Genomic DNA, 14778 nt, shown 5'->3' with positions numbered 1-14778 from the left:
GCTCAGGAGAGTGCAGCGCCACCTGAAGGAGAAGATGAGGGAGTGCAAGGACTCCTACAGGAGGAAGCTGGAGGCAAAACTCCAGCAGAACAACGTGAGGGAGGTGATGACCTGTATGAAGGAGATTACTGGGTTCAAGGGGAGAGAGAGACAACCAGGGGGAACCTGGAGAGGAACAATCAGGGGGAACCTGGAGAGGAACAACCAGGGGGAACCTGGAGAGGAACAACCAGGGGGAACCTGGAGAGGAACAACCAGGGGGAACCTGGAGAGGAACAACCAGGGGGAACCTGGAGAGGAACAACCAGGGGGAACCTGGAGAGGAATAACCAGGAGGAACCTGGAGAGGAATAACCAGGGGGAACCTGGAGAGAGACAACCAGGAGGAACCTGGAGAGGAACAACCAGGGGGAACCTGGAGAGGAACAACCAGGGGGAACCTGGAGAGGAACAACCAGGGGGAACCTGGAGAGGAACAACCAGGGGGAACCTGGAGAGGTCAAATGAACTAAACTGTTTCTTCAACAGGTTTAGTTCACCGCCCTCATCTGCCTCCTCCACACCTCACACCTCCCAAACACCTCTGCTGCCTCCCCCCTCCCCCCTCTGCCCCCCCTGGTGAACTGCATAGAGCCCTCAATCTCAAAGGGCTCTTCCTCCATCGACCCCCCCACACCCCTCACCCCCCTCTCTGTGACTACTGGCCAGGTTAGGAGACAGCTGGAGAGACCACCAGCGCAAGGCTGCAGGACCTGACGGCATCAGCCCCGGGGTCCTGAAGACCTGCGCCGTCCAGCTGGCTGAGGTCCTACAACACCTCTTCAACCTGAGCCTGAAGCAGGAGGAAGTCCCGGTGCTGTGGAAGACATCCTGCCTGGTTCCAGTCCCCAAGAAGAAGACTCCATCTGGCCTCAACGACTACCGACCGGTTGCCCTCACATCTCATGTGATGAAGGTGCTGGAGAGGCTGGTCTTGGCCCACCTCAGGCCGCTGGTGAAATCTTCTCTGGACCCTCTGCAATTTGCGTACCAGCCTCATGTGGGAGTGGACGACGCCATCATCTACCTGCTGCAACGAGCTCAGTCTCACCTGGATGGAACCGGTGAATCTGTGAGAATCACTTTCTTTGATTTCTCCAGTGCATTTAACACCATCCAACCACTGCTGCTGAGTGAGAAGCTGCAGGTGGTGGGGGGGTGGTGGGGGTGGACACGTCCACCGTCTCCTGGATCAATGACTACCTGACAGGCAGACCACAGTTTGTCCGTCTGGGCAGTGTGCTGTCTGATACGGTGGTCAGTGGTACTGGAGCTCCTCAGGGAACTGTTCTGTCTCCTTCCTGTTCACCTTATACACAACTGACTTCCAGAACAACTCAGAGTCAAGACATCTGCAGAAGTTCTCTGATGACTCTGCAGTGGTCGGATGTATAAGGGATGGACGGGAGGAGGAGTCAGTGGACGGTGTATAAGGGACGGACGGGAGGAGGAGTCAGTGGACGGTGTATAAGGGACGGACGGGAGGAGGAGTCAGTGGACGGTGTATAAGGGATGGACGGGAGGAGGAGTACAGGGCAGTAGTGGAGGACTTTGTGGAGTGGGCTGGTAGAAATCACCTCCTTCTGAACATGGCCAAGACCAGAGAGATGGTGGTCGACTTCAGGAGGAAGACGGCGGCTCCACAACCGCTGAGAGTTCTGGGAGAGGAGGTGGACATGGTGGAGGAGTACAAGTACCTGGTGTCTCCATGACAACAGACTGAACTGGAAGACCAACATCAACGCTGTCTACAAGAAGGGGATGAGTCGACTCTTTTTCTTGAGGAAACTTCGATCCTTCAATGTGTGCAGCGAGATGTTGGAGATGTTCTACCATCTGTTGTGGCCAGTGCATTGTACTTCACTGTGGTCTGCTGGGGGGGAGAGGTGGAGGGGGGAGCAGCATTGGAGCCGGTGACACCAACAAACTTAACAAGCTGGTTAAGAAGGCCGGCTCCATCATCGGCTACAAACTAGATAGTCTGGAAAAGGTGGTGGAGAGGAGGACGCTGAACAAACTATTGTCCATCTTGGATAATCCTGTCCACCCTCTCCACCTGCTGCAGGGACAGCGGAGCACTTTCTCTAAAAGATTCCTCCAGCTCCGCTGTCACAAGGACAGATACAGGAGATCATTCCTGATAGAGGAGATCATTCCAGATACAGGAGATCATTCCTGCCCACTGCCATAAGACTTTACAATAACTCACCTCTGGCAAAATCCATCACAGTACAATAACACTGATGACTGTGTTTCTTGGTTGCTTGTATATTATGTGTATATTATATATATAGATATATACTGTACTATATGTATATATATATACATATATATATATATATATATATATATATATGTATATATATATATATGTTGACTGTGTTTATTGGTTTGTTGTATATAATATATATAGATATTTAATGTACTGTATATATACTGTATATACTGTGCATTTTATATTTTATATTTATATTTTTTACTACTATTTACTGCTATTTTATTTATTGCTTTTCTATTATATATTCTATTCTATTATTTTATTCTATTGTTCTATTATTGCTTCTGTATGTATGCTGCTGTGGCGAAAAAATTTCCCCTCGGGGATTAATAAAGTATATACCTACCTACCTACCTACCATGCTGACTGGTCAGGAAACACGGACTCTGATTGGTTCTTCTTGATGACTAAATAGTGTTTAAATATTTACAACAGCGAAGTGTGAACTCAGTAATGTCTCACTAACGTTCCTGACATCACAACAGTGAGTGAAGTTTAGAAGAGATGTTGGTCCGTCTGCAGGCGGTCAGAGCAGCTTTAATGAAAGCTGTCAGGTGGGCAGATCACCATGGAAACCCTGAAGCTGCAATAAAACAGTTGAACAGTTTTGTAACAAATACATAGTTTGTGCATAAAACGAGTCTTTTAATTCAACTTGTGAAAAATTGGAGCAAAAACAAAAGTGTTGCCTTGATATTTTTATTTTGTGTGTGTGTGTGTGTGTGTGTGTGTGTGTGTGTGTGTGTGTGTGTGTGTCTCTCTCTCTCCAGGTCCTGAGGGATGTGTTCCACTATAAACCCATCCTGACCCAGCAGCAGTTCCTCCAGTGGGGTTTCTCTCAGAGGAAGATCTCTGTGATGTGTGACATCATTAACTTGGTGCTGCAGAAACACAACCAGCTGAAGAAGGTACAGAGTCCGTGGACATCAGGTAGCTCTGTGTTGTCATGGGTACAGAGTCCGTGGACATCAGGTAGCTCTGTGTTGTCATGGGTACAGAGTCCGTGGACATCAGGTAGCTCTGTGTTGCCATGGGTACAGAGTCCGTGGACATCAGGTAGCTCTGTGTTGTCATGGGTACAGAGTCCGTGGACATCAGGTAGCTCTGTGTTGTCATGGGTACAGAGTCCGTGGGCATCAGGTAGCTCTGTGTTGCCATGGGTACCGAGTCCGTGGACATCAGGTAGCTCTGTGTTGCCATGGGTACAGAGTCCGTGGGCATCAGGACGCTGTGTGTTGCCATGGGTACAGAGTCCGTGGACATCAGGGCGCTGTGTGTTGCCATGGGTACAGAGTCCGTGGGCATCAGGGCGCTGTGTGTTGCCATGGGTACAGAGTCTGTGGACATCAGGGCGCTGTGTGTTGCCATGGGTACAGAGTCCGTGGACATCAGGGCGCTGTGTGTTGCCATGGGTACAGAGTCCGTGGGCATCAGGGCGCTGTGTGTTGCCATGGGTACAGAGTCTGTGGACATCAGGGCGCTGTGTGTTGCCATGGGTACAGAGTCTGTGGGCATCAGGTAGCTGTGTGTTGCCATGGGTACAGAGTCCGTGGGCATCAGGGCACTGTGTGTTGCCATGGCAGCTCAGTCCAATGTCTGGTTGGCAGGTCAGTTTGTCAGTGGGCGGAGCCAGTAACCAGCTGACTGTTACTGCAGCGAGCTGATTGGTCTCTGAGTCCTTCTGTCCAGCCAGTCCTTTTGACCTCCTCATTGTGACGGCTGCAGTTCTTCTCTCCCTGCTTCATCCATGCAGCTCACACTTGTTCTCTTTGGTCGTGGATTTAGAGTAATAAAAGCTCTGTTACTTCATCAGAACAAGTACTGAAGTAGAAATAAACAAAGTTATTATGATTATTATCATATCGTGAATGTTATAAAGAAGATGTACAAAGAGTTTCAACATGTTAGTGTGATGTTTAACTGACATCATACCAGAATATGCAGTGAGATTCCAGAAGTGGCCGAATCATTGATAACAGAGCGCTCAGATATCGTTCAGCAGAACAACAGCCGTCAGTCTTAAAGCTGTTCTCAACCACATGACGATATACAGAGAGGCCAAAGGAGTGCACCGCTCTGAAGAAAACTAGTGTCAGAGGATATTTAAGGTTTATAAAGTGATCTTTATATTTAAAATTTCCCAAATTAGATGTAGTTGTTTGTTTCTTCACAGCCGTCTGTGATTGACAGGTCAGGCTTCATCAGTCTCGTCCATGTCGGCCTGTTTGCTGCTGCTCTGCTCCTCTCTGTCCTCATCATGGTGCAGGACTGATACAGAGACGCTCTGTTGGCTTCCAGTGTTACACAAAGACAACTCATTCAACACAACAGACACACTTGCTGCTCTCAGACCAGCTTCTCAACCGGCCTCGCTGCGGTGTGTTCATGAACGCTGCTGACAGACAAACAGGAAGAAGAGCTCTGCTCATTTAGACCTGCAGTCATCACTCTGCTGTGAGCAGAGACACGGCTGTAGCAGAACCAAGTGTCAGCAGACCTGCTGCAGGTTCACCGACGGTTTGCAGCTGTGCAAAAACAATACAGGTGGTTGTTATGAAAACACACCAATCTGAAAAATATAAAAAAAATAACTCTGGAACAAACTGTACTCAGTAAATCTCTTAAACAGCCGTAAATGTGCTTCTAGCAACAGTCAAAACTTCACAGACTCCTGTTTCACAGAGTTGGACAACCATTGTTGGACAATGGACAACCAGCTCTACGTCTGCAGCAGTCAGTCCCAATCACGGACTGGATATAAAAGAGTTCGTAGCTTCAGGTCTGTAAAATGATTCTGATCCAGAAGTGTCTTCAGCTGCAATACCAGCGAGTGCCACTAGAGGTCGGCTCCAAAAAGCCTCCGGCTCCATAGGTTAGGTTAGGGTAGGTTGGGTAGTTACTTTATTAATCCCCGAGGGGAAATTTTTTCACTACAGCAGCATACAGAAGCAAAAAGATAATAATAGAATAATAGAAAAGCAATAAAATAACAGTAAAAAATATTAAATATAAAATATAAAATGCACAGTATATACAGTACAGTATATATCTATATATATTATATACAAACAAACCAAGAAACACAGTCAACAGTGTTATTGTTATGTGATGGATTTTGCCAGAGGTGAGTTATTGTACAGTCTTATTGCTGTCGGCAGTAATGATCTCCTATATCAGGAATGATCTCCTGTATCAGGAATGATCTCCTGTATCTGGAGTGATCTCCTGTATCTGGAATGATCTCCTGTATCTGGAATGATCTCCTGTATATGTCCTTGTGACAGCGGAGCTGGAGGAGTCTTTTAGAGAACGTCCTCTGTCCCTGCAGCAGGTGGAGAGGGTGGTCAGGATTATCCAATATGGACAATAGTTTGTTCAGCGTCCTCCTCTCCACCACCTTTTCCAGACTGTCCAGTTTGTAGCCAATGATGGAGTCGGCCTTCTTCACCAGTTTGTTGTCTGTTGGTGTCACCGGCTCCAATGCTGCTCCCCCCTCCACCTCTCCCCCCCAGCAGACCCCAGCGAAGTACAGTTCACTGGCCACAACAGATGGTAGAACATCTCCAACATCTCGCTGCACACATTGAAGGATCGAAGTTTCCTCAAGAAAAAGAGTCGACTCATCCCCTTCTTGTAGACAGCGTTGATGTTGGTCTTCCAGTTCAGTCTGTTGTCATGGAGACACCAGGTACTTGTACTCCTCCACCATGTACACCTCCTCTCCCAGAACTCTCAGCGGTTGTGGAGCCGTCGTCTTCCTCCTGAAGTCGACCACAATCTCTCTGGTCTTGGCCATGTTCAGAAGGAGGTGATTTCTACCAGCCCACTCCACAAAGTCCTCCACTACTGCCCTGTACTCGTCCTCCCGTCCATCCCTTATACACCGTCCACTGACTCCTCCTCCCGTCCATCCTTATACACTGACCACTGACTCCTCCTCCCGTCCATCCCTTATACACCGTCCACTGACTCCTCCTCCCGTCCATCCACTGCAGAGTCATCAGAGAACTTCTGCAGATGTCTTGACTCTGAGTTGTTCTGGAAGTCAGTGGTGTATAAGGTGAACAGGAAGGAGACAGAACAGTTCCCTGAGGAGCTCCAGTATCACTGACCACACTGCCCAGACGGACAAACTGTGGTCTGCCTGTCAGGTAGTCAGTGATCCAGGAGACGGTGGACGTGTCCACCCCCACCACCCGCAGCTTCTCACTCAGCAGCAGTGGTTGGATGGTGTTGAATGCACTGGAGAAATCAAAGAAAGTGATTCTCACAGATTCACCGGTTCCATCCAGGTGAGACTGAGCTCGTTGCAGCAGGTAGATGATGGCGTCGTCCACTCCCACATGAGGCTGGTACGCAAATTGCAGAGGGTCCAGAGAAGATTTCACCAGCGACCTGAGGTGGGCCAAGACCAGCCTCTCCAGCACCTTCATCACATGAGATGTGAGGGCAACCGGTCGGTAGTCATTGAGGCCAGATGGAGTCGTCTTCTTGGGGACAGGAACCAGGCAGGACGTCTTCCACAGCACCGGGACTTCCTCCTGCTTCAGGCTCAGGTTGAAGAGGTGTTGTAGGACCTCAGCCAGCTGGACGGCGCAGGTCTTCAGGACCCCGGGGCTGATGCCGTCAGGTCTTCAGGACCCCGGGGCCGATGCCTTCAGGTCTTCAGGACCCCGGGGCTGATGCCGTCAGGTCTTCAGGACCACGGGGCCGATGCCGTCAGGTCTTCAGGACCCTGAGGCCGATGCCTTCAGGTCTTCAGGACCCCGGGGCTGATGCCGTCAGGTCCTGCAGCCTTGCGCTGGTGGAGTCTCTCCAGCTGTGTCTTGACCTGGCCAGTCGTCACAGAAAGGGGGGGAGGAGGGTCATGGCGTCGATGATGGAAGAGCCTTTTGGAGTTGACATGTTCATGTTCATGCAGCCTGATACAGACCCTGTAAGTCCAGTGTAAAGTTCTGGACCATTACTACATGTATCATGGAGCATCGCACATCACTCATCCAGGTTATACAGTATAGCAGAAGATGTGAGAGTTGGAGGATCCTGTTGACAGACAGGTGACTGATCATATTGTGTTTGTGTGTATTTCAGGTGCCCAAGAGGCCACGAGCTGTGAATCAAGTAGAAACTCCTCCCACTTTTCCCACAAACTCCTCCCATGTGGAGGTGTTCTCCTCCCATAGTGTCCCTGATGCTTCTCGTGATGAGGTGTACTCCGCTGATTCTCCTGGACACGGGATGACCGAGTTACAGAGAGGAGACAAGGACGAGGATGACGGTGTTCATGTAAACATTCACCTCATCATCATCATTCACCTCATCATCATCATCATCATCACCTCACCAGCATCATTCACCTCATCATCATCATTCACCTCATTCATCATCATTCACCTCATTCATCATCATCTTCACCTCATCAACATTACCTCATCATCATCATTCACCTCATCATCATCATTCACCTCATCATCATCATCATCACCTCATCAACATCATTCACCTCATCATCATCATTCACCTCATCAACACCATTCACCTCATCATCATCATCACCTCATCATCATCATTCACGTCATTCATCATCAGCATCATTCACCTCATCATTCACCTCATCATCATCACCTCATCATCATCACCTCATCATCATTCACCTCATCATCATTCACCTCATCATCACCTCATCAACATCATTCACCTCATCATCATTAATCTCATCATCATCATCACCTCATCATCATCATTCACCTCATCATCATTCATCTCATCATCATCATTACCTCATCATCATCATTCATCTCATCATCATCATTCATCTCATCATCATCATTCACCTCATCATCATCATTCACCTCATCATCATCATCACCTCATCAACATCATTCACCTCATCATCATCATTCACCTCATCAACACCATTCACCTCATCATCATCATCACCTCATCATCATCATTCACGTCATTCATCATCAGCATCATTCACCTCATCATTCACCTCATCATCATCACCTCATCATCATCATCACCTCATCAACATCATTCACCTCATCATCATTCACCTCATCATCATTCACCTCATCATCATTCACCTCATCATCACCTCATCAACATCATTCACCTCATCATCATCACCTCATCATCATCATCACCTCATCATCATCATTCACCTCATCATCATTCATCTCATCATCATCATTACCTCATCATCATCATTCACCTCATCATCATTCACCTCATCAACAACATTCACCTCATCATCATCATTCACCTCATCATCATTCATCTCATCATCATCATTCACCTCATCATCATCATTCAACTCATCAACAACATTCACCTCATCATCATCATTCAACTCATCAACATTCACCTCATCATCACCTCATCATCATCATTCACCTCATCATCATTGACATCATCATCATCATTCACCTCATCATCATCACCTCATCATCATCATTCACCTCATCATCATCATTCACCTCATCATCATCATCATCATCATTCACCTCATCATCATCATTCACCTCATCATCATCATCACCTCATCATCATCATCACATCATCATTCACCTCATCATTCATATTATCATCATCATCATCATCATCACCTCAAGGAAAAGTTCAGACAATAAGATTTAAATCTAAATAGATAGAGATTGTTTCGTCTTCGTCTCCATTGGACATGTCCCAGCTGTAGTGAGGAGTGAGCTCAGAGCAGGTTGAACACTCCAACATGAACGTAATGAAAGTGTCTCTGTGTCGTTCAGTCATCAGAGGTGGAACGAAGACTCTCTGTGTTGGAGGCTCAGCTCCAGATCCATCAGTGTTTGGTGGACAGACTCGGTGTTCTGGAGGAACGTCTGGAAGAACTGGAGACTCGCACAAACACTCACAAGGTGGATGGGATGCTTCTTTAATATCTTCTCCTGTTTATTTGGGTTTTTACCGTGAAGATAGAAATATAAATCTGATACCACTGGCACCTGACAGTTTTGAATGAGCGTCACCTTCAGCGTGTATTTTATTCTGTTGTAGGATGAAGGAGAGTTCATCACCGTACCCAGGGACAGCTGGGACAACCTGACGACCAGAGTCCTGTTACTGGAGACTAAACTGGAGCTGAGCGGCCCACAGGTGGGACAGGAAGTCTTCATGCTGAGACATTTTAATCTCTGCCTGTTATTCTGCAGACCTTCTGTTGTTGATCCCCTTTTTTTACAGGTTTAGAGGAATTATACGCCCCAGAGATCTGATTGGTCAACAGAACATTTGGAACAAATCATCATGACATCATCACTACAAATATCACTCCACCTCCTCAATGGGAATATAGAATTAGAATAGAACTTCATATGTAATATAATGTAGTTTCTACTTGTTCTAGTTCTATTAAATGACCCATTTGGTGAAGTCGGGTCTCTTTTGGTCCTTTTTGGTCGCTCCGAGCACCCGTACCGTAACACCACGGATAGTCACGCACTTACAGTCCTAGAGGAGGCTAGCTGGACCGGTTTGGTTTGAACACATGACACGGAGCTAAAATGTTGAAAACACATGAGAACATGGATATCTTTGTTCATCAGATATCTTTGTTCGTCAGATATCTTTGATCACCAGATATCTTTGTTCGTCAGATATCTTTGTTCGTCAGATATCTTTGTTAACCAGATATCTTTGTTCACCAGATATCTTCGTTCAACAGATATCTTCGTTCATCAGATATCTTTGTTCATCAGATATCTTTGTTCATTAGATATCTTTGTTCATCAGATATCTTTGTTCATCAGATATCTTTGTTCATCAGATATCTTTGTTCGTCAGGTATCTTTGTTCGTCAGATATCTTTGTTCATCAGATATCTTTGTTCACCAGATATCTTTGTTAATCAGATATCTTTGTTCACCGGATATCTTTGTTCATTAGATATCTTTGTTAATCAGATATCTTTGTTCATCAGATATCTTTGTTCACCAGATATCTTTGTTCACCAGATATCTTTGTTAATCAGATATCTTTGTTCATCAGATATCTTTGTTCATCAGATATCTTTGTTCACCGGATATCTTCGTTCACCGGATATCTTCGTTCATCGGATATATTCGTTCATCGGATATATTCGTTCATCGGATATCTTCGTTCATCGGATATCTTTGTTCATCGGATAGCTTCGTTCATCGGATAGCTTTGTTCATCGGATATCTTTGTTCATGAGATAGCTTTGTTCATCGGATAGCTTTGTTCATCGGATATCTTTGTTCATCGGATATCTTAGTTCATCGGATATCTTAGTTCATCGGATATCTTTGTTCATCGGATATATTTGTTCATCGGGTATCTTTGTTCATCGGATATCTTTGTTCATCGGATATTTTTGTTCATCGGATATCTTTGTTCATCGGATATCTTTGTTCATCGGATATCTTCGTTCATCGGATAGCTTTGTTCATCGGATATCTTTGTTCATCGGATATCTTTGTTCATCAGATATATTTGTTCATCAGATATCTTCGTTCATCGGATATCTTTGTTCATCGGATATATTTGTTCATCAGATATATTTGTTTATCAGATATCTTTGTTCATGAGATAGCTTTGTTCATCGGATATCTTTGTTCATCAGATATCTTTGTTCATCAGATATATTTGTTCATCAGATATATTTGTTCATCAGATATCTTCGTTCATCGGATATCTTTGTTCATCGGATATATTTGTTCATCAGGTATCTTTGTTTATCAGATATCTTTGTTCATGAGATATCTTTGTTCATCAGATATCTTTGTTCATCGGATATCTTTGTTCATCGGATACATTTGTTCATCAGGTATCTTTGTTTATCAGATTTCTTTGTTCATGAGATAGCTTTGTTCATCGGATAGCTTTGTTCATCGGATATTTTTGTTCATCGGATATCTTCGTTCATCGGATATCTTTGTTCATCGGATATATTTGTTCATCAGGTATCTTTGTTTATCAGATATCTTTGTTCCAATCTGACTGAACTAGCTGATCAGTTTAGTGTTTCTATGTTCTGTATTTATTCAGTTGGAGACTAGAAATCCTCTCTGTTGCTAGGTGGTTGCTAAGGGTCAGACTTCTTCCTGGAGTAGGAAACATCACATACGTTACATAAGTCTTGTTTTCCAGTTCTTAGTGATACCCCATGTGTTGCCATGGAAACGGAGATCACACTAACAAAGTTTTATATTTTGAGTGAATCGCTCCACCATATGAACACATTTAGATCACGTTTCATTTAGATGGTAACTTGTTGTATTATAGTGATATTAGACTCGACCACATTACTGTCGTACCATAATGACGTTAAAACACACCTTCGACTGTAATATTGGTTCATTGAAATGTTTCCACCTGCAAGAAGACTTAAAGTCCTCCTGACAGGTGGAGTAGGAGAGTCTTTGGTTCTTTGTTTCCAGAGCTCTGTGGTAACGTAGTCGTATGTCTGCAGACAGGAAACCAGCCAGCTCTGATACTGACCGACCGCTCTGCAGGCTGCAGCAGACGTTCACTGGAACGATTCATGGCAGCGTTCACGATTCAGAGACGTCTGACCGCCCGCTCAGTGGTTCCTTCATGTGGTTCCTTCATGTGGTTCCTTCATGTGGTTCCTTCATGCGGTTCCTTCATGTGGCTTCAGCAGAGTGACGGAGAAGAAGGCTACGAAGGAGTCATATTTAAATCCTCAGAAGTTACACAGCCACAAGTGGAGGGTGGAGGTGAGATGTTTAGGTGGATGTATAGGGTGGAGGTGAGATGTTTAGGTGGATGTATAGGGTGGAGGTGAGATGTTTAGGTGGATGTATAGGGTGGAGGTGAGATGTTTAGGTGGATGTACAGGGTGGAGGTGAGATGTATAGGGTGGAGGTGGACGTATAGGTGGATGTATATGGTGGAGGTGAGATGTATAGGGTGGAGGTAAGATGTTTAGGGTGGAGGTGGACATATAGGGTGGAGGTGGGATGTATATGGTGGAGGTGGACGTATAGGGTGGAGGTGGGATGTATAAGGTGGCGTGGGATGTATAAGGTGGCGTGACATGTATAGGGTGGAGGTGAGATGTATAAGTGGAGGTGGGATGTACAGGGTGGAGGTGGACGTATAGGGTGGTGAGATGTATAAGTGGATGTATAGGGTGGAGGTGGGATGTGTAGGTGGATGTATAGGGTGGAGGGGAGATATTTAGGGTGGAGGTGGGATGTGTCGATGGATGTATAGGGTGGAGGTGGGATGTATAGGTGGATGCATAGGGTGGAGGTGAAATGTTTAGGGTGGAGGTGGGATGTATAGGGTGGAGGTGGACGTATAGGGTGGAGGTGGGATGTATAGGTGGATGCATAGGGTGGAGGTGAAATGTTTAGGGTGGAGGTGGGATGTATAGGGTGGAGGTGAGATGTTTAGGGTGGAGGTGACATGTATAGGTTGGAGGTTAGATGTATAGGGTGAAGGTGAGATGTGGAGGTGGACGTATAGGGTGGAGGTGAGATGTGTAGGGTGGAGGTTAGATGTGGAGGTGGACGTATAGGGTGAAGGTGACATGTATAGGGTGGAGGAGGTGGGATGTTTAGGTTGGAGGTTTGATGTATAGGTGGATGTATTCAATTCAATTTTATTTATATAGCATGACATTTAACACATTAAAGTCTTTACAGCAGAACTTTACAAATATTATACAGAGAAACCAACAATTCAACAATTCATCAATTCATCAATTCAACAATTCAACAATTCAACAATTCAACAATTCAACAATTCAATAATTCCCACATAAACTAGGAGGGAAAAACTCCTCTTTAAGGGAGAAAAACCTCCAACAGAACCAGGATCAGAGGTGGGCGGAGCATCTGTTAACAGAACCAGGCTCAGAGGTGGGCGGAGCATCTGTTAGAACCAGGATCAGAAGTGGGCGGAGCATCTGCCTCGACCGGTTGGGGTGAGAGGAGAGCAGAGAGAGAAAAGGACAGCATAGAGATAGAAGAGAAGAACTGTTGGTGGAGACGACAATCACAGAGCAGAGACATGCAGCTCCATGACGGGACATCTGGAAAAGAAAGAAGAGAAACTACACGAGTGAAGGAACTGAATGGAGACAACAGATAATAAGAAGAAACTATGGGAGAGAAGAAGATGGTGAGGTATGAGTCTGTAGATATATACTGTACATATATATTTATATATACTAATATACAGCTCTGAAAAAAATGAAGAGACCACTTCAAAACGATCAGTTTCCCTGGTTTTACTATTTATTGGTGTGTTTGAGTAAAATTAAAATCTGTATTTATTATTGAGTTCAGAAATCAATATTTGGTGGAATAATTGATTCTTGATTTCCAATCCCAGCTTCATGCGTCTTGGCGTCTCTCCACCTCTTTCACTTTGATGTTGGGAGACTTTATGACTCCTGGTCCAAAGATTCAAGCAGCTCGGCTTTGTTTGACGGCTGGTGACCGTCCATCTTCCTCTTCATCACATTCCAGAGGTTTTCAATGGGATTCAGGTCTGGAGATCTGGCCGGCCATGACAGGGTCCTGATCTGGTGGTCCTTCATCCACACCTTCACTGACCTGGCTGTGTTTCATGGAGCATCGTCCTGCTGGAAGAACCCTCCTCAGAGGTGGGGAACATCGTCAGAGCAGAAGGAAGCACGTTTTCTTCCAGGACAACTTTGTCCTCGGCTTGATTCATGCGTCCTTCACGAAGACAAATCTGTCCGATTCCTGCCTTGCTGAAGCCCCTCAGATCTTCACCGATCCTCCACCACATTTCACAGGATGTGGAGACTCTGTGGCTTGTTGGCCTCTCCAGGTCTCCGTCTAACCATGAGACCACCAGGTGTTGGACAAAGCTGAACATTGGACTCCTCAGAGAAGATGACCTTCCTTCAGTCCTCTATGGTCCAATCCTTCTGGTCTTCTTCAAACCTCAGCCTGGCTCTTCTTTACTTCTCGGTGATGAAGGGCTTTTTTTTTTTTTTTATCTTTGCCCAACTTCAGCCGCCATGAGCCTGTTTCTAACTGTCCTCACCATCCTCTTCACCCCAGCTGCTGTCTGACGTTCTTTTTGGAGGTCATTTGATGTCATCCCACGTTTGTTAAGTGACATTGGAATGAGTTGGAGGTCATCCCGGTGAGCGGAGAGTCGTTTTGGTCCTCTGCTGGTCTGCAGCTTTGTTGTCTCTAATGTCTGTAGCTTTGTTGTTCCTAATGTCTGTAGCTTTGTTGTCCCTAATGTCTGTAGCTTTGTTGTATCTAATGTCTGTAGCTTTGTTGTCCCTAATGTCTGTAGCTTTGTTGTCCCTAATGTCTGTAGCTTTGTTGTCCCTAATGTCTGTAGCTTTGTTGTATCTAATGTCTGTAGCTTTGTTGTCCCTAATGTCTGTAGCTTTGTTGTCCCTAATGTCTGTAGCTTTGTTGTCCCTAATGTCTGTAGCTTTGTTG

The 14778-nt window shown here is 45.6% G+C and overlaps 1 protein-coding gene across 1 annotated transcript in view; it reads left to right on the top strand.

The window, feature by feature from the left end:
• The window catches only part of cep44 (centrosomal protein 44), a 15586-nt gene extending 5855 nt beyond the window's left edge, over positions 1–9731 (top strand). The window contains exons 4-8 of the mRNA XM_069175239.1: positions 3088–3225; positions 7409–7603; positions 9088–9216; positions 9356–9454; positions 9542–9731. Of these exons, the coding sequence (XP_069031340.1) occupies positions 3088–3225; positions 7409–7603; positions 9088–9216; positions 9356–9454; positions 9542–9547 (567 nt within the window). The 3' untranslated portion in view covers positions 9548–9731. The remainder of the gene's footprint in view (positions 1–3087; positions 3226–7408; positions 7604–9087; positions 9217–9355; positions 9455–9541) is intronic.
• The last annotated feature ends 5047 nt before the right edge of the window (positions 9732–14778 follow it).

The sequence above is a fragment of the Embiotoca jacksoni genome, unplaced genomic scaffold, assembly GCF_022577435.1.
Source record: "Embiotoca jacksoni isolate LCO1_2020_lvr unplaced genomic scaffold, fEmbJac1.0.p SCAF_103, whole genome shotgun sequence".
NCBI lineage: Eukaryota > Metazoa > Chordata > Actinopteri > Embiotocidae > Embiotoca > Embiotoca jacksoni.
Note: the sequence above shows the minus strand (reverse complement) of the source record. Positions and strands in the feature narration are given on the sequence as shown.